The sequence below is a fragment of the Xyrauchen texanus genome, chromosome 41 (assembly GCF_025860055.1).
Source record: "Xyrauchen texanus isolate HMW12.3.18 chromosome 41, RBS_HiC_50CHRs, whole genome shotgun sequence".
NCBI classification, from domain to species: Eukaryota; Metazoa; Chordata; class Actinopteri; order Cypriniformes; family Catostomidae; genus Xyrauchen; species Xyrauchen texanus.
The window spans coordinates 7256592-7277510 of record NC_068316.1 but is presented as its reverse complement, the minus strand read 5'-3'; the positions used below and the strand labels follow the sequence as shown (position 1 = coordinate 7277510).

At 37.1% G+C, this 20919-nt stretch overlaps 1 protein-coding gene across 1 annotated transcript in view; it reads right to left on the bottom strand.

Annotated features, from left to right (window-relative positions):
- Window positions 1-622: 622 nt before the first annotated feature.
- Window positions 623-20919, bottom strand: part of rsu1 (Ras suppressor protein 1) — a 46954-nt gene continuing 26657 nt past the window's right edge. The window contains exon 9 of the mRNA XM_052113721.1: window positions 623-2341. Coding sequence (XP_051969681.1) covers window positions 2239-2341 — 103 coding nt within the window. The 3' untranslated portion in view covers window positions 623-2238. The remainder of the gene's footprint in view (window positions 2342-20919) is intronic.

The window sequence follows — 20919 nt, the reverse complement described above, 5'->3', positions numbered from 1 at the left end:
TAAATTGTTCGGGAACCTTTTTTTTTTTTTGCAAATTGTCGCATTGACATGACAATAAAAAAACTAAATAATTGTAAAAAACTAATAAATAAAATAGAAGCAGAACAAATTTCAGTGTAAATAATTCGTAAAACCATTTTCCCCCAAAAATTGTCTCATGTAGGTGTCAATAAAAACATATAAACAAGATCTAATTCATGAAACATGAGCAAAATAAATGTACGTGTAAATCATTGTTAATCCTTCCCATATTTGTTGCAATGGCGTGACAATAAAAAAACAATACTATAAAATACATCAGACACAAGCAGAGCAATTTGTGTCATTTAATAAACTGTCGCATTGACATGCCAATAAAAAACATTACAATAATTTTTAAAAAAAGTTTATTAATGAAACACAAGTAGAAGAAATGTTTGTTTTCATAGTTCACAAAACCATTCTTTCGTAAAGTGTCATGATGAGCTTTTACACAACACTGACTATATATAGACTAGGTCAATATCCATCTCATTTTCTGATTATTATCTGCTCTAATGCTTCTCTTACAGATTTACGATTCATGCTGAATTAAGAAATACAGACTCGTCAAACAACATTGTTATCATTTTAATATCAGAAATACAGCACAAGGCGCATAGCTTCATGTGCGCATGATAAAAGAGATTAAAATATTACAGCTTTATAATGTAATTAATTAAACATTCTGTGACCTTTTACAATATAAACCACATCTGTAAAAAAAGTAAAACTTCAAGCTTTGCAGAATAAGAAGATGTTAGTGTATGCAACCTAAAGGCGTAGTGGGCATCATTACAACCAAATTTACAATTATTGCTAAATTATTTCGACCACAATCCATTTTTTTATAAACTGCATTGTTCGGTAAGAAGTTGCACTGTCATGTTACATTGAAAACAATAACAGTCAGAAACATTGGCTGTTACATGTTGATGGTTTCAAAGAACGCCATCTATGGTTTGTTGCGATATCTTGTTGACCCTTTCAAATGGCCAGTGGGACGTTTCTGTCTGGTTTCGGCTGTGTACCATCTGAAGCTTTCTTTTGCAGCCATTCATATCTGTCATTAAGAGGCAGAGGAAGCAGTCAGCGGCATCCCCCCAGAGACCTGACACAATCCTGCTCAGACTCGACTAAGACCCCAAAACTTTGGCTAAATCCCTGTACAGTTATACAAGCTTTGTCACTACCCCAAAGAATTCACTAAGAAATGCTGCTCTCCTCATGTGGATGGCTGGATAGGACAATACTTCCTCTGCCTCTCTAGCGATTCAGGCAAAAGAAACATGTTCAGAAACCTGATTAACGTCCAACACCATGTACAATAATGTTGATAAATAGATCGTTCATCCAAAAATGAAAATTCCCTTACTCACCATCATGTTGTTCCAAACCAATTTGACCATGACCAATATTTCTTCTGTAGAACACACTAGGAGAAATTTTGAAGAATGTGCTTGTCGTTTTCTTTGCAATTACAAAGGATGGACACAAGAGCTTTAACGAATATACGAATCATTACTATGGATTTGTGTGAGGAAAAGACCAACATTTAAGTCATTATTCACTAATAATCTTCAGCTCCAGAAAACTGTTAACCACTGTACCGGGAGTGACCTCAAAACTGGACTTGTGAATGAATTATTCAGACTAGTTTTAGAGTCATTAAAAACATTAGACTCTTCATAACTATTTGTTCATGAATTGTACTGCTGCTTTTATGGCACTTTTGCATTATTCCGAAATCTTGAAAGCTCCAGTCACCATTCTTTTTAATTGCAAGAGAAAAAAAAAGAAAATCTCTAACAATTTCTACTTTTGTTTTTGTAAAACAGAAAAGTAAACTGCATTCGGCTTTAGAACAACACGAGGGTGAATAAATGACGACAGAATTTTCATTTTTGAGTTAACCATTCCTTTCAAGTGTGACTTAACAGAAGTAGCACTTACTCTTAAACAGTGTAAATATGTAGATCGTAAGTAGAAAAAAAGGACACTTGTCTCTTGGCAAAATCAGACAGTCACTTTTAAAACTTGGGTCAATAACATTCAGTAACGGGTTTTGGGGCGTATCAAGGGTGGACTCACCCAGAGGTTAGTGATTAACATAATACTGAAGCAATATAAAACATATTTTCAGAATAAATATAAAACGGGAAGGCACATGCAGTGAGGTTCAGCTCAGAGAGTTGGATCAGCCCTTCTTCATACTCTTCTTCACTTGTTTTTGGCCGCCAGCGGCTTGCGGCTGATCTTTTTGGATTTGTCCGTGTTCTTTTTGGGCGCCTCGGGGTTGGCCTGCATGTGTCTCCCATAAAGACTGCAAAACAAAAACAGACATTGTGTGATCACACCTGGCCTCTCTTAGTTTCTGCAAAAAGGGTTGAATACAGAGTAGTGAGGAAGAGGAGTGATATTTTTAGTGTTAAGCAGCTGAAAGAGGATTAAGTGTCCAACACACTGACAGGTCCCCTAGTGGGACACTGAACTCTCTGTGCTGTCCAACACCCCTCGGCTACAGCTGTGTATGGCACAGAGAGACAATTATCCACAACCACCCTACACAGAGTGGAGAGAAAGAGAGGACATGTAGGAAGAGCAATTTCCAGTCCAGTGGTCTCTCTCTATTTCAGAAGCACTCAAAGAGTAGGTTCAGTAATACAAGGAAAATTAAAAAGAGACAGATAGAAAAAGAGAGGGGGAGAGAATAAGAAAAATCTAAAGGGGATGAGAGTTACAATATGTATTATGGAGGCACAATCCAAACCCTGGCTCTGTTCCAAAACCTATTGAGCTCCCTTGCTTTCTACTTCATTATACGCAGCTGTCTTAAGGCAGCATCTTGAAATGAAACCTCAGAAGTGACCATTTTATAACGCTCCACATAGGTGGCAACTTTGTGCATCATGAAGTGACATTAGTATATTGCTATGCTAACAGCAAGTATTTTAATTGCTGCTTTTTGGTACCGAATAAATATGATGCTTTTTGATATTGAATAAAATCTATGTATAATTAGGGCTGTTACCTGATTAACATTTTTAATCGAATGAATTACATGGCATGACAATAAATCAGATATATACAAATTTGCTGTGAAAGGCCCCAAATAAAGATAATTCAATATTAGATAATTTTGAATTACGATTTGATAATTAGTGCTGTCAGTCGACGAAAATTGTTAAACGCAATTTTCATTTTTCATAGATAATCACAATTAATCGCAGATTTTGAAAGTGCTGGAATTTTACTCCATGTATACTTTTATCTTGTCAAAATGCATTTATTTCCTTTTTAGGAAAGAAAACAAAACAATATGTACATATGGATATGTACAAATATGTAAAACATTTTCCAAACAAAGCATTCCACTGTATAAAGATGCACTAAAACTGTACCAATTCAAGTAACATTAAACGTTTCCCAAAATCTAAGTGTGATGTTGACTAAATGAAATAACTAGTCCCCACATAGGATGCATACTCATTGCAATGGGCACTAAATCTCATAACCTCTCATCCTCCACAATATTAATCAGCCTGCAGACTGTGGCTATCCACTTTGCTACAGCAATCGTGAAGCTGCATTCATGATTCGCGTCAGGGCATCAATGCCAGCATCAAGTGCCGCTTTGATCTCCATATGAAAAGCTGTGCAGACAGCATCTCATACTGTGTTTCTGTTATAGATAAGACTTGACCTGCTTCTGTGGCAATTAAATAGCATCTTACAGAATCTGCAAAGTACTTATTTTCTGTCGCAAGTCTTGCTTTTAACATACAAATAGTGTTAAGAGATCCTTTCCCCATCGCTGTTGTGTTTGTATTGTGGTGTGTGTCAGTATAATGACTCAGGGCAGATACATCGCAAAGGTTCCGCCCTAGTCCACCAGTTTTTTTTTAATGCTTTATTAGTGGTAAATGTGTCAATCGTGATTAAGAAAAATTTACAGGTTAAACTTTAATTATTCACATACGTTAAATCTGACAGCTCTAATAATAATCAAAATAATTATAAATATAATACGTACATATGCATCAGATAAATTAACAAGTTAAAGCGACAGACCTGTTCCTAATTAAATTTTTTAAACCAATGTATAATTTCTCTCGCTATATCTGCCATCTTAGATGGATTTTTCACTGACCTCATCACAATGCATTATAATGGGATTGCCTTCTACACGCAGTATACACACACAACACTACCTGACAATTTGGCCAAAAGAAGGTATATAAGAAGGCAGCATAATTGCACCTCCTACCTTTTGGAACAGCTTTCACTTGAACGCCTCCTAAACCTTAAAATGCAGCCCACAAAGGCAGCAAGCCTATCTCAACAGTGATACCCACTTCTGCTTTAGTTACCTCATTATTACTCATCTCTGACTGGATGTTGACATAGTGGCTGGTGAGTGCAGGGTCGGCAGTGCTGCACCAAGCATGCCAGAACCATGACCATTAAATTCCCAAGAGTAATTAAAGAATACTATTTGAAGGAGTATTCTAATTGCAGAGCAGTGAAATGTCAAGCGGTAGCTCGGATTCATGACTAAAGTTCATATCAAATATTTACAAAGGACCACACAGGGCACGAGCTGAGAGAGCAGTCGTTCTCAGCTCAGTGTTTGAGCCGTTTTAATTATGTCATAACAGACGTTATGTCATTTAGCAGACGCTTTTATGTAAAGTGGCATACAGTACATTTATAATAGGGACAAATAATTCATGGGCTATGCCTTAGTGGGTTTGAACCTTTTCGGTTGGCATCTACTATACATTTTCATTTATGTTTATGTATTTGGCAGATGCTTCTACCTAAAGTGACTTACAGTGAATTCGAGGCTCACATTGTATCACTGTGTTCTCCTTGGGATTCTAACCCATGTCTTGGCATTGCGAAGACCTTTACCAGTTGAGGTACAGGAACATATTCAACATCCACTTACTCACAGAACATCTTCCCCTTTGCCATAGTTAAAAAAAAAATCTAATTTGCGATTGCGTAGTCAGATGCAAGGTCAAATTAAAAAGTTAGAAAAGTATATATATTTTTTTTTTAAGTCAAATAAAATTATAAAAAGTAGCGCAAGATTTTACATAAATTAAGTGAAATGTCTTTGGTTTGTTTGCATGTCTCATGAGCTATCGTTAACGGCATTAAACCTCTAATCACAAAATATTTGAATGTACATGTGCACAAATGAGATTTGAAAGCTAAGGCATAGTTTTTTGTTGCTTTTTTTTTTGTTTTTCAAACTAAGATCAGCCCTTAAACCTTTCTCTCTCACCACTGACACACTTGAACACATGCTTGAGAAACCATTCTGAAGCAGCACACACACACACACACACACACACACACTTATGACTGGGTGCCCTGACTGTGTTAGACATTCTTGACTGTAACCGAGACTAATTATAGTGACTTGGAATATAACGTAGAAGTTGTATGTACCAATTGTACAGTTGTGGCCAAAAATATTGGCACCCTTGGAATATATGAGCAAAGATGGCAGTGAAAACTAATCTGCATTGTTTATCCATTTGATCTTTCATTCAAAAAATTCACAAAAATCTAACATTTAATTGAAATAAAACAATTGAAAGAGGGGAAATATCTCATTATTGAAAAAAAATGTTTTTCTCAAAAACATGTTGGCCACCATTATTGGCACCCTTTATCTGAATTATATTCACATTTGTAACTTTTTAGTGCACCTGGGTGTCTAAGAACATGAAATTGTTCAGCCATGACTTCCTGTTTCACAGGGGAATAAATATGAGGTAACACACAGGCTAAATTCCCTTAATCATCAATCAGTGTGTTAGATTAAAGAATATAGTACTGATGTGCGGTAAAAGGTTGTTGAGCTTCACAAAATGGGAAGTGGCTATAAGAAAATAGCTTAAGCAATGAAAATGCAAATTTCCACCATCAGGGCAAAAATTAAGAAGTTCCAATCAACTGGAGATGTTATGAATCGGCCTGGAAGAGGACGTGTGTCTATACTGTCTCCACACACAGTGAGGAGGATGGTTCAAGTGGTCAAAGAATCTCCAAGGATCACAGCTGGAGAATTGCAGAAAGTTGTTTGGGAGGGTTTCAAGACAAAAAGCCTCTGCTGTCATCCAACAACAAACTCAAGCATCTTCAGTTTGCCAGACACTACTTGAACTTTAAATGCGACTTGAGTTCTATGGTCAGATGAAAACCAAGAATTTTGGCAGGAAACGCCAGAGATGGGTTTGGCGTACACAGAGATGATGTACCCAATGCCCATGGTTAATTGTTAATTGCATCTTGAATGTTGTGAGGATGTTGTCTGCCAGAGGTCCTGGACATCTTGTTCAGATACAAGGCATCAGACTCTATAAAAATACCAACAGATAAAAAAAATGTAAACCTGACTGCCTCTGCCAGAAAGCGTAAAATGGGCCCTGGTTGGATCTTCCATCAGGACAACGATCCAAAACAAGCATAAAAATCAACACAAAAATGGTTCACTGACCACAAAATCAAGGTTCTTCCAAGGTCATCCCAGTCCCATGACTTGAACCCCATAGAACATTTGAAGGGTGAACTGAAGAAGAGAGTCCACCAACATGGACCTCTGAATTTGAAGCATCAGGAGAGATTCTGTATGGAGGAATGTCTCAGATCCCTTGCCAGGTGTTCTCCAACATCATAAGTTATTATAGAAGAAGACTCAGAGCTGATATCTTGGCAAAGGGAGGTTGCACAAAGAATTTAATAAAAGGGTGCCAATAATTATGGCCAATGCATTTTGGAGAAAAAATATTTATTTAATAATGAGATATTTCCTGTTTCAATTGTTTTATTTCAATTGAAAGTTACATTTTTAAATTTATTTGAATGAAAGATCAAAAGGTAAACAACGCTTCTTTGTTCATATTTACCAAGGGTGCCAATATTTTTGGCCACCACTGTATGGTAAATGTTTTGTCATTTATAAACTCAAAAGCCACCCTCTATATTCCCTTACATTGTATGATACAGATCAGCATGGACTTTTAGCTAAATATTTGTTTCACAGAGGTAAGAAAGTCATAAAGGTTTGTAAAGACATGAGGATGTGTAAATAATAACAAAATATAAATTTTAGGGTGGACAATACCTTTAAGTGCCTTGATCAAAGGTGCAATGGTGATATCTTAAACAACTACTGCACTCCACCAGATCACCTTAAACCAGATTTAAAGAGTAGAAACCCTTTTCCCCACTAAGTACGTACATTACTTTGTAACACTTCTATAGTTTTGTTCTCTCATAAGCATGATGACATCACCACTAAATATCTCCTTGTGTTTCACAGTAAGTCTCTCTCTCCATCATTCGGTCTCTTAAGCACCAGGCTGCTAGTATGTCTGTGTGGTCCTGTCTGAGGTTCTTCCCTTGGGGTAAACGGCCCCTGTTTTTTCCTGTCTCCTCCAGAGCTGCCCAGCGAGGCGCGGAGGCAAGAGCCCAGCAGGGAGGCACTACTGAGGCCCCTACGGATCCTCAGAGTACAGAAATATAGAGACCTCCACGACAGCTTTCCATCTCATGCATTCCATGAAAAAACACTGAATTTACATCACACCAAAAAAATTATCCAAAAACACTAACACTGACTGTAAAGTGTGTGTATGTGCCGCAAATGCTTAATTCAGTGTTTGTTGATCAAGATACAGTGAATGTGCAAGCAAGATATGAAGGTTCAACTTTTTTTCACAACTGCAAAAAGAAAAAGACAACAAATGTCAGCATTCCAGATTGTTGTCATAATGATATCACTATATAGCTAATGGGATACAACATAGTTCGATTTGTAAACATTAGTAAATGCTTTAGGTATTGTGAACGAACAATGAACAATATGACTTTTAAAGCATTTATTAATCTTGGTTAATTTTAATTATTCAATTGTTCATTGTAAATTCATAATCTATTAACAAATTCTAACATTACTTTTTTTATGTAAAAACTCTACTAGTATATACTGAAATTAACGCAAATTAAAGCTAAAGAGTGCTGATCTTGTTAGTTCATATTGACTAATATAGTTAACTGTTTACAAATACAACCTTATTGTAAAGTGTTACCATTTAATCATACAGAATAAAGCAACATATTAAGAACAGAATAGTGTTCTTAATAAATTACTTATGCAATGGACAATTGCAGAGGTCCATACACATATTAAATATGTTGATGAACAAAATGTAGAAATAAACTAATTTCATTATATTCATTTTTGGCCTTTCTGCCACTTTTATTAATATGCCAGTGGAGAACGAACTGGAATGCATTAGAGTGGGATACTTGATCAGGAAATGCCGCAAGCCATATTCAAACCTTTGTCGCTGCATGTGCATTAAACACTAGGCCATGGCGCCAACTGTAGCATATTTTAATGAAGTATTTAATTAAGCCTCTGTAACTGTTAGAACAAACGATGGGGTCATTTAAAGAAATTCAAATCGTAACTTGCACTGAAGGATTAAACTTTGATTCTTACTTGCGATTTGATCATGCAGACAGGAAGATTTTCATGAAGCCGAAAGCATGTTAGTGAGCTGATGTAAGAAAAGTGCGCGTGTGTGTGTGCGTGTGTAGACCGTGAGATGTTCCGAGTGTGGCTGACTGAAGGAATCAGTGTTGACAGATGCACGTAGATGTTTGCGCTGGTGTCAGAGCTAAATTGGGCTGTTTTACAGCAGGCTGATATGCAGGGGGTGTGGGCTGAATATGAAAGCCATTCTCTCTTTCAGTGTCCCACTGGCTTGATGTTGGAAGAGAAGACTGAGAGGAACTCCTACCACATCTAATACAATGTCTAATGATCAGCATGTGACAGATTAATAATTCTGAACTGGCCAAAGAATGCATCAGAATCCTGTCCAACAACAAGACTCATCCCTTATGCGACCTCTTGTCAAAGCAATATCATTTGAAGCTATCAAGCTAATCGAAAAACACAGCGATAAACAGCATCATTACATGGTTCTCTGGAATACTTGATTGCTATTGGTAAATTGCGGCATTATGCAGTTAAATATTTTCAGACTGCTGAACTGTATAATTGACCTGGGCAAAATAATTTCTACATAACTGTGCTAGTTTCATGTCTCTTGAATCAACCTCTTTCGCTCTCATATACATGTTTCCCACACTTTTTGACCAATTAATTTCCTTAATATTTTCATGAATTTTCCATGATTTTTCCAGGCATTCGAATTGCTTGATGCGGATATCCCCCCTCCATCATTTTAAAGAGATCAAACTCAAAAAGAGTAATTGTTAGCCATTTAAATATTTTAGAACTGAAATAAATAAATACAAATGATTAGAAATGTCCATAATTTTTCAAGATTTAACTCATTTCTATGACTTCTCCAGGCCTGAAAATTCTGATTTTACATTTCTCTGATATTTCCAGCTTTTCCATGGTTGTGTTAAGTAAAATAATACAATAATTTAAACTCAAAACTATAGTTCATCTCCAATTATTTATTAATTTGGTATATAGCCAAGTATTAAGCAGGATAATGCTTGACAGGCAGTCATTATCGCAAAATAGTGAATTGAAATAAAATGCTTTGCTACAAAAATGAAATGTAAAATGCTATGCGGGAATTTGATGCTTCAAATTCACACAAACCTGTGAATCAATTACTCAAACAGTTCACTGAAATCTAGGCCTGTAAAACCATGTTACTACTGCAGTATTAAAATGCTGGTCGGCTACAAAGTAAACACACATTTATCCCCCCATTTATCTGATTTCCTCTTCACTTACAGCCAATTAAAAGTGGACCGGGACAGCAAAATCTACACAATCTGTTCCCGACGCAGTCAGAGACAGTCTTTTCCCTGTGAGTGCTCCAGTTCCACATGGGATAATTAATCTCGGTTACAGTCAAGAGTGTCTAATACAGTCAGGGCACCCAGTCATAAGTGTGTGTGTGTGCATGTGCTGCTTCAGAATGGTTTCTCAAGCATGTGTTCAGGTGTGTCAGTGGTGAGAGAGAAAGAATTCATGATAAATGTTTGGTTGACTGGAGGCTCATTGATTGGTCACTGAGGGTGGAGGCAATTTGTACTAGCTGCAATAAGGGGCAGTTAACACAGGGTGCATTCTTGCATTTAACAAACAGTGAGACGCAGCGCAGCAGCAGGGATTAGAATGCAGGTGTCTCGAGATGCGCTTTTAAAAGTTGGACTTGACACGGTGTCTTAATGCAGCATTCTTGATGCGACATGCTGAAAAGCAGTGAGATGCATTCCAGCAGTCTGTCTAGAGCATATTTACATAGAAAAACAACTGATGCGCATAAGAATAAAATTAACCAGCTAAACGAGTCACAAATGTGTGGATTATATCACATTCTTGCCTCATTACATTTGTATTTACATGTCCACATTTACCTGATCCTTTTATCCAAAGCATACTGGAGAAATACATTTTGTTCCAAACTGATGGTTGGAAGTTTTAGGCCACATTCGCACAAATCTGTTTTCATTCTAATGTCCTAGTTATCCAAAGTATGTGGTAACGGAGAGCGTTTTCTAATCACACCGTTATCGGTGGATGGAAAAAAAACTGTGCAGTTATAATGTGGATGAGAGATGTAAATGTAGTGCAATCAATGTATTTTCACTTTTCTAACGTCATCGTTTTCCAAAGTATGCGGTAATGGAGAGTGTTTTCTAAAGGCACTACTTTTATTGGAGGAAAACAACATTCTAGTGTGGATGAAAGATGTAAAGAGTGACATTAATTCATTTTCAGTTTTGTAATATCACCGTTTTCCAAAGTGTGCGGTAATGGAGAGCGTTTTCTAAAAGCACTATTTTCGTTGGAGAAAACGCTGTTCTTGTGTGGATTAGTGATGAAAACTTATTGAAATCAATGCATTTTCAGTTTTTGTTTTACTTCATCTTTTTCCAATGTATGCAGTAATGGACAGCGTTTCGAACCCCCCCATTTTCAGTGGAGAAAAATGGCATTCTACTGTGGATGAGAGACGTAAAGTAGTGAAATCGATGCATTTTCAGTTTTCTAACATCATCATTTTCCAAAGTATGCAGTAATGGAGAGCGTTTCGAAATTCACCGTTTTCAGTGGAGGAAAACAACATAATAGTGTGGATGACAGATGTAAACTAAGTAAAATCAATGCATTTTCAGTTTTATAACATCATCGTTTTCCAGTAATGGAAAGCGTTTTCAAACCTCGTCATTATCGGTGGAGGAACACTCCATCCCAGTGTGGATGAGATACATAAACAGCAAAATCAATGCGGTTTCACACTAAAAAATATTAGTTTGGACATGGCCTTAGACTTACTGCTATGCTACAAGTAATTCCAAAACTGCATTTCTGAAAACAGATAGTTCCAGCTCAATAATCTGACTGGATAAGCCATGTTCAAAGTCATTGTAAAATAGTAGATATAACCACACCTGTGAATGCACATCAGTTGAATTCTATATTAATGCGCTAGGTTCCTTGGCAACTGTAAAAGACGTACAGTTAAGATAATGAAATACAGTGCATTCAGAAAGTATTCAGACCCCTTCATTTTTTTCCACATTTTGTTATGTTTGTAATGCTTTAAACTATTTTTTTTTCATATCCATCTACACTCAATACCCCATTATGACAAAGCATAAAAACTGATTTTTTTGATAACTTTACAAATTTGTTAAAAAGAGAAAACTGAAATATCACAATGACATAAGAATTCAGACCCTTAACTCAGTACTTAGTTGAAGTACCTTTGGCGGGGATTACGGCCTCAAGTCTTTTTGGGTATGATGAGTCAAGCTTTGCACACATGGATTTGGGGATTTTCTTCCATTCTTGTCTGCTGATCCTCACAAGCTCTGTCAGGTTGGATGGGGACCATCGGTGGACAGTCATTTTCAGGTCTCTCTAGAGATGTTCAATTGGGTTCAAGTCCGGGCTCTGGCTGGACCACTCAAGGACATTCACAGGGTTGTCCCTAAGCCACTCTTGTATTGCCTTAGGCTGTGTGCTTACGGTCATTGTCCTGTTGGAAGGTGAACCTTCTCCCCCGATTGCTCAGTTTGGCCAGGCGGCCACCTCTAGAAGAGTCCTGGTTGTTCCAAACTTCTTTCATTTAAGAATTATGGAGGCCATTGTGCTCTTGGGAACCTTTAATGCAGCCAAAATATTTTGTAGCCTTCCCCAGATCTGTGCTCCGACACAATCCTGTCCCTGAGCTCTGCAGGCAGTTCCTTTGACCTCATGGCTTGGTTTTTGCTCTGATATGCATTTTCAGCCGTGAGACCTTATATAGACAGGTGTGAACATTTCCAAATCATGTCCAATCAATTGAATTTGCCACAGACTCCAATAAAAGTGCAGATACATCTCAAAGATGATCCAGAGAAATGGGATGCACTTGAGCTAAATTTCAAGCGTCATAGCAAAAGGTCTGAATTTGCGAAGTTATCAAAAATCTGTTTTTTGCTTTGTCAATATGGGGTATGGAGTGTAGAGTGATGTGGGGGGAAAATACAATAATTTAAAGCATTTTAGCATAAGGCTGCAACATAACAAAATGTGAAAAAAATTAAAGGGTCTGAATACTTTCTGAATGCACTGTATTTTACTAAACATAATTATTTACTAATTGTTTATCTGAATAATGTGATTATTCTTATTTCTCAGTCTACGTACAATAAAAGTATAGGATAGAGTGAAAGGAAACAACATTCAAACAATATAAAGAGAGAGACAGACAAACAGAGAGAGAGATGAAGCACATATCATTGGTGGATGGCAGATCATTTCTCGTACCTTTAACTACTGTTTAACACAAAAGAACCCCACAGCTAAAGTCCTTTCAGCATAAATACACAATCACTACACTCATCTCAGTACAGAACGCAATCCGTGCTGACAGGCCAAACGGAAATCCACGCACCAGCTAAATGAGAGTAAATGACAATAATGATGACAGATGGCAAATGGGTGGCAGAGTAGCTCATAACTGATCTCTCCCCTGACGCCCACATTATCAACAAGAGCTGAAGTAGCGACCGGTCGCCAATACAGTGAATCACAGCAGGCTTTCCCACCACATAGAACCCTAAACAAAGAGAATAATATAGGAACCAGTGGTATTATCATTAAGAACTATAATGAATAGAATATTTTGTTAATGTTCTGCAATTTGAACAAATTGGAAATGTAAATATATTTTGATCACTTCCAAACTAAATTAAAATTGACCATAAATTAATTTTAGTTTTAGACACACTTGAAATTAAATGGCATTAAACATATTTAAATTTCAATTAACGCAATATACATCCCTGAAAGCCCTAAAATACTAAAACGAATAACACAATATAATAAAAACTGAAACAAGAAAACACTAATAAAACATGCTTAAATCTAATTGAAATAGAAGACAAATTAAAAGTAATACAAAATAAAAACTCAATTAAGTTCAACATCTTTGTTTATACTTATGCAGTCTTACTATGTTAGACACTTTCATATTGTCTACACGATGGATGTTTAATTAATCATTCATCGTGCTGTACAAACACAAGGTAGTTGAGAAGTTACCCAGCACTCTCATAGCAGGTGTAATCAGTAAGCAGAAGGTTTGTGCTTGAAGTTTTGCTGTTAACATGGCCTTTTAGTGATGAACTCTAGCAGGAGTTCCTGTCTGAGAGTCCAAACTAATGAGAAGTGATGGAACTCCACTCACCTTTAAAACCTCCAGAACTGAGAGATGGAGAACACAAATTCAGTGACCAGAATGCACAACGCAATCCCACAGACTGAACTGAACTCTTAAAGGGATAGTTCACCATAAAATGTTTTACTTCTGTCGTCATTTACCCTCAGATTGTTCCAAACTCATATGGCTCAATGACATAGTTTTATTTATTTATTTTGTCGATGTAATAGTGTTCAAAAGTCCATTCAAAATGCAATTCACACAATTTTACAAAAAGAAAATGTAATACACCTACTATAATGTACATGTTTCTGAGTTCATCTGAGTTTAAAGTCATTTAAATATTTTTTCTGGGGATAAAAGTAAAAAATGTCTAAGTGGTGTCAGAGAATAGATTTGTCTAGAACATATTGTCACGTTCCAAGAGAACTAACAATGGGCACCCCTTTAAATACCTCATTATTGTGTGTAAACAACAACAAAAAAAACAGATATTTGGTAAATTTTATGAAAAGGCTAATTTTGTTCAGGTCAAATAGTAAGAACATTTATTTTATTATATTTATGACTTAAAAGTCCATGATATTTGTATTTTGACTTTTTTTAAAATTAATTATTAAGTTGCGTGCACTTATGTATATTCAACGTGTGAGGAAAGTATTTTCATATTTTATTTTTGATATTTTACTTGACAGTTACACAACTTACATTTTTTCATTTTGAAATGCTATAATCTTTTTCAAAAATGTATGAAACCAACATGGACACAAGCATTACATTTCTATGAACTTAATACATGTGTTTAAAAACTAGCTTTTTTAAAAGTCTGGATGATTTTTATTTTCATCACCTTGGTGAATGACCCATATACTATATGCATTTAATTATATGGTACATAAAAGGAATATTTTTGAAGAATCTTAAGTTTTGCCACTTAACACTGATTTACTTGGAAATGCTTAATTTATAAAGAGGTACAAAAGCTTGTTTTACTGTTCTAACAATAAATAATTTCCAATATATAAAATTTGCATATATATATATATATATATATATATATATATATATATATATATATAATGTCAAAGTCTGCTGGTTTCACAGCTGGTTTTATTATGTAACCTATAGGCAAGTGCAGCTTTCACAACAGTCGTGTCTGTTTATGGCGTCTTTTCCACATTAACGTGAGAATGAGAAAGAATCCAAATTAAATATTACATATTCTTAGGAGTGCCAACCCTTCAACATATTGTGGTTATTATTATTTCTGGATTGTGCAATTGAATTCAAAGAGTTTTTACAAAGTGTGTTATAACTAATTATAAATAAGCCGTCAGTTTTCATTTCATTTTCATGCTTATTAATGATATACCGATGGTTTTAATTTGGTCAATATTTAATTACAATAATTTAAAATTCTACTTTTGTGTTCCACAGAAAAAATAACAGCACATAGGTTTTCAACATGAAGTTGAGTAAATAATGACATCATTTTCTTTTATGGGTGTATTATCCTTTTAAGGGGAGTTCACACTACAGCGATTAAGCGGTTGAACGAATTTGGGTTTGGCCCGATCAATCGAAACAAAATGTGAGAGCTGTTCCAGTGTGAAAACTATGTCTCTTCAAATCAACAGCAATTTTCTTACAATATACCAGCCATGTTAATGATCACTTGCATCCATCATTAAGAACTTCCAAAAAGAACACAGAAGATCCAGCCTGCACAGTGTGATAGGACCACGAGGAGTTAAAACGTCCAGCTGATCTAGAGACAAAACAGTGGGCACCTGCTGACTCTTTCTCTCTTTAAACTGCACGACTACAGAATAAGGGGCAATGTGGGAAATCTGGTGTCAGTTCCTTTGCAGGAGAGCTTGATCTGAATGCTCGGCCATCTGAGGAGGCAGCAATGCATGAATATAATTAGAAAGAATATGGAAAGGGAAGACTCCGTCTGTGGCAATGAAACATGCCGGGTTTAATTGCAAAGAAATTACAGAATAAGGACAGCAATGTGAGAGAGAAAAACACAATTTACAACCTACAGTACACTTATTACAGAGACAGTTCCTCTGGTTTAACCTGGGATTAAGTTTCTGGCTCAAGAGCTCAATGGTGATGGATCACGGATCACTCTTCGAGGGTTTGAACCTGAAACCTTTCAGGTACTAGGCCAGCTTTTTAACCAACAGTTTAAAATAGGGATGGGCATTTTGGCAATTTTGTCTACTCGCATACTCGAGGGGCAATGGCATGTACATAATTGTACAGCCGTGGCCAAAAGTATTGGCAGTGATATAAATTTAGTGTTTTGCAAAGTTTGCTGCTTCAGTATTTGTAGATTCTTTTTTCACATGTTTCTATGGTATACTGAAAAACGATAAGCATTTCATGAGTTTTTAAGACTTTTCTAGGCAAAAACATTCAATATATGCAAGAGTCAATATTTACAGTGTTGACTCTTGTTTTTCATAACCTCTACAATTCGCTCTGGCATGCTGGATATCAGCTTCTGGGCCAAATCCTGACTGATGGCGATCCATTCTTGTCTTATTAGTGCTCGGACTTGATCACAATTTGTGGGCTTCTGATTATCCACTCGCCTTTTGAGGACTGACCACAGGTTCTCTATGGGATTAAGATCTGGGGAGTTGCCTGGCCAAAGATCAAAAATGTCAATGTAATGATCTCCGAGCCACATCATTATCACTCTTACCTTGTGACATGGTGCTCCATCATGCTGGAAAATGCACTCAGGATGCTTCACTGTTGGCATGACACAGAACTCATGGTAGCGTTCACCTTTTCTTCTCCAGACTATCGATTTTCCAGAAGTCCCAAACAGTCGAAAGGGGACTTCAGAGAAAATAGCTTTGCACCAGTCTTCTGCTGTCCAATCCTTGTACATCCTGCAGAATTTCAGTCTGTCCTTGATGTTTTTCTTGGAGAGAAGTTGCTTCTTTGCTGCCCTTCTTGACAACAGGACATTATCCAAAAGTCTTCGCCTCACTGTGCGTACTGATGCACTCACACCAACCTGCTGCCAATATTGAGCATGCTCTGCACTGGTGGCGACACGATTCCGAAGCTGACTCCTCAGGAGGCGGCGGTCCTGGCGCTTGCTGGACACTCTGGGACGTCCTGAAAGCTTCTTCACTGCAGTTGAACCTCTCTCCTTGTTCTTGATGATCTGATAAATGGTTCTTTCAGGTGCAATATTCTTTGAAGCAATTTCCTTGCATGTGAGGCCATTTTAATGTAAAGCGATGATGGCTGCACGTCTTTCTTTAGAGGTAACCATTGCTAACAAGAACACAATGATTGGAGGCACTTCTTCCCTCATTTTATAGCAATCTGTCTGCTCTTATAATCCAATCAGTATGATAGAGTGATTTCACCTGACTTGTTCTCGTTCACACTTTCACAGGTGCTGCTGATATGATTAGTGAAATTATGTTAGCTGGTCATTTTGTGCCAGGGCCAAAAAAAACTGTGAAATTAGTTTTTTGTGATAAAAGTAAATTGTTTTGGCCAATGAAGCTTTTTGAAATTATTTAAAATGCATCTGATCACTCAGCACAATAATCTAGAACAGGGGTGCCCGTGCTTTTCTGAATGGTGATCTACCTTTTAAGTGACTAGGTCAGAATGATCTACTACTCACATTACATTACGTGTCTTTTTTAATGTATCAAAACAAACACACAGTGTCATATTGGCTGCTAGTTTGCTTTAATGTTTCACACTTAAATCATTATTAATTTATGATTGAGTTTAATTTCCCTACCTACACTAAAAATACAGTAACAAAAGTAACATAGTCCACAATAGAAGCTAATCAACATGCATGTGATTTCATACACAGTGGCACTTACATTACATTTCCCATACAATTCAGTGCATTTACAGTACATCAAAATCCACACATTGGAATGCAACTTTACCCATTCAGGCAACACACACACACACTCACTCACATTGAAATGTAACTTTTTTTAACACTAGAATTTTCTTTTAACATACATACATATACAGTGGCATTTGGCCTACATTACACACTATATCACACTACAATTCACTGTTCAAACATTGAAACTTTCAGACAATGAATTAACTTTATGTACAATAAGTTGCATGTAGTTATTTTCTTGCATACACATGGCATGTTCACATCAGTGGTCAGTACCTCATTCAGATGATGACTTGCATTGGATGGAGTCCACCAGGGATGCATAGTGCGGGCAATAGCTACTGATAGCCAGTCTAAGACAGGCCTCCAAATGATCGTCGGTCAGGGTGGAGCGGTATTTGGATTTGATAAATTTCATATGTGAAAAGGTCGATTCAGCACAAGTAAGTAGACCCAAACATTGCAGTCAGTGATGTTGCACATTTTCTTATGTTGGGATACTTTTCTTCTGTGAGTAAACTCCAGAATTGTTCATGGGCCCTAGACTTCAAGTTAATATCCGCTTGTAGTGTCAAGATCTCATCTTCAACTTCAGCAGAACTGAGCTGAAACATTGTTGCGATTTTGGAAGCAAGGACATCGACCTCAGCATTCTCCACAAAAGGGAAGCACATAAATGTGGCAACTGGCTCGAGTACGGCGAAGTCTTGAAATCTCCTGTCAAAGTCTGACAGGACGGTGTCAATCTGTTCTGCATAACATGCACTGTCAATCTCTGTTAAGTCCTTCCCTTGATTATTCAGCTCAGATGCAAGGTTTCTAAAGTTCCCCAGATCATGGCGTTGGATCTTTGAAGAAAGCAGTTTAAGTTTTCCCTTGAAGGCGTTTACTGTGCTTATCATATCGATCACGATTTTGTCTTTGCCCTGTAATTCCACGTTCAGCTCATTGAGCAAGTTCGCCAGATCAGTTAAAAACGCCAAATCAAGCAGCCAACGATCATCATTAAGTTGCGTGTATTCCGCATGTTTGTTGTCATGTAGGAACTGCTTTACCTCGGGAAGGAGATCGCGGAATCGTTGCAGGAATTTCCCCTACTCAACCACCTTACGTCCGTGTGAAGCAGTAGGTCTGAGTGGTCGCTGCCAGCCTCCTCAAGATGCAAGCGGAACAGTCGTCTTTGAAGAGATCTAGCACGGATAGAGCAGGCTACTTTGTTTGCTACGTCCATAATTTCTTTCATGTTCAACATTTTCGCACACAACGCTTGTTGGTGTATAATACAATGATAACTTAAAAAATCAGGAAGCGCTTCATCCTCGCGGCATTTGGCAACAAATCCATTAGAGCGGCCGATCATGGAAGGTGCACCGTCGGTGGTGATTGACACCAATTTGCACACTGGAATCTTATTCTTGTCGATAAAGTGTTTGAATATCTCAAAGGTGTCACCCCTCGTGTGTGTGCGTTCATATGCAGAACTGCTAAAAGTTCCTCTTTTGCAGTCATGTCGTGGAAGACCATTCGAATAAAAATGCACAATTGGGCTTTGTCTGTGATGTCCGTAGACTCGTCCATCTGTAGCGAGAAGCACTCGCAACAGTCAATGTCCTTAGCAAGCTGCTGCACTAAGTTGTCGCCCATCATTTCGCATCGTCTGGTCACTGTATTTCTTGTCAGCTGAACAGCTTTGACTGCAGACATTATTTCTGTTTTGTTCAGTAAAGTCTTTAAACAAAGAATCCGCAGCCTCAATGAAGGCTTCCTTCACCATTACTCCATCCTGGAAAGACTTTTTGTGCCTAACGATCGTCCGACTCACCCGAACGATGCCTCTGTTCTGACCTTACGCTTTCGCTGTTGGCCGAGTGAAAAGAGACTGCTGTCCAAGAAGCTGAGACTTCAAATCCCTCACCTTTCTCTTTCTTAATTCACTGCTTGGAGGAAAGTCTGTATCAAAGGTTCGATGAACCATTCTAAAGTGTCTCTCTACATTCCCCTTCTTTGGAAGTTTAATGCTGGATCGACAGATCAGACAGACACACTTTGAGTATGACATCGTGAATAAAAGTCATCTTCCCATTCCTGATGGAAATGGTAAGTCTTTGCTTTTTTAATTCTTTTATTTCCTCATTCATTGTGGTATAATTTATGTCTGTCTACACTACAGATAATAAGCGAGCAATAGCGAAAAGCAACGGTAAAACCGTTGGCAATGGCGCATTTATGTTTATGGTTGTTATGGTAGCGTGTAAAAAAAAACTTTCTAGCAACCAGCAGACTGGCCTGTCTACACGTCAATCAGCGGGCACATGGTAATATAATGACATGATAGGATGGATTGCTTTTCTGAAAAGGCGCGTTTTTTTTTTTTTTTTTATTTATTTTTTTTTTTTAGTTCTGTGAGCTACCGTCATTGGCTCTGCGATCGACCAGTCGATCGCGATCGACGTATTGGGCACCCCTGATCTAGAAACAATGTGAATCAACACCACAACAACTGAAGCAGAAAGCTTTGCGAAACACAAAATTTATGTCACTGGCAATAATTTTGGCCACGGCTGTATATATATATATATATATATATATTACTGATATATATATAAATATATAATAACATGTTTGACAATCTGTCTTTTGCTGCTGCATTGCATCTTGTTCCAGTGTATCGTCTATTCATTAGTATAGGCTGTTAAAAAAATTATCTGTTACAAAATGTACAAAAGATTGCATAATCAAAATATAATGCATCATATTTTGTCATTATGTGAAGATTGCCCAACTCTCCAAGTACTCCTAGCTGCAGATTTTAATGCAATGATGAAGTGGATCTAATCCTAAAAGTTTTAATGTGCATGCGTATTCACATTTGACTGTTTTGCTTTATTACTGCAGCATACTCAATGGTCATTAATATAGTATTATATTCATATAACACAATTACACATATTTATATATTAGGGCTGCACAATTAATGAAGATAAAATCGCAATATGACGTGCAAAGGGCTAAAAACAATTTCATTAAATCGATAACTATATCAAGCTGTTCGCTTCAAAGTCTATGCACGCTGCTCTGTCCTGTCTGTATTGTGTATAAGCATTATTACAGTGTATTCAGAGCGGTTCTGTGCTCTACAACTCCATCTCGTGCTCAGAGTAACAGATGTGCTCCATTCGGTTCTGTGTGCTGAGCGCGTCATTTTTAATTTCATTAAGTAGGGATATAACAGTTTCAAGGTTTCACAATATACCTCGG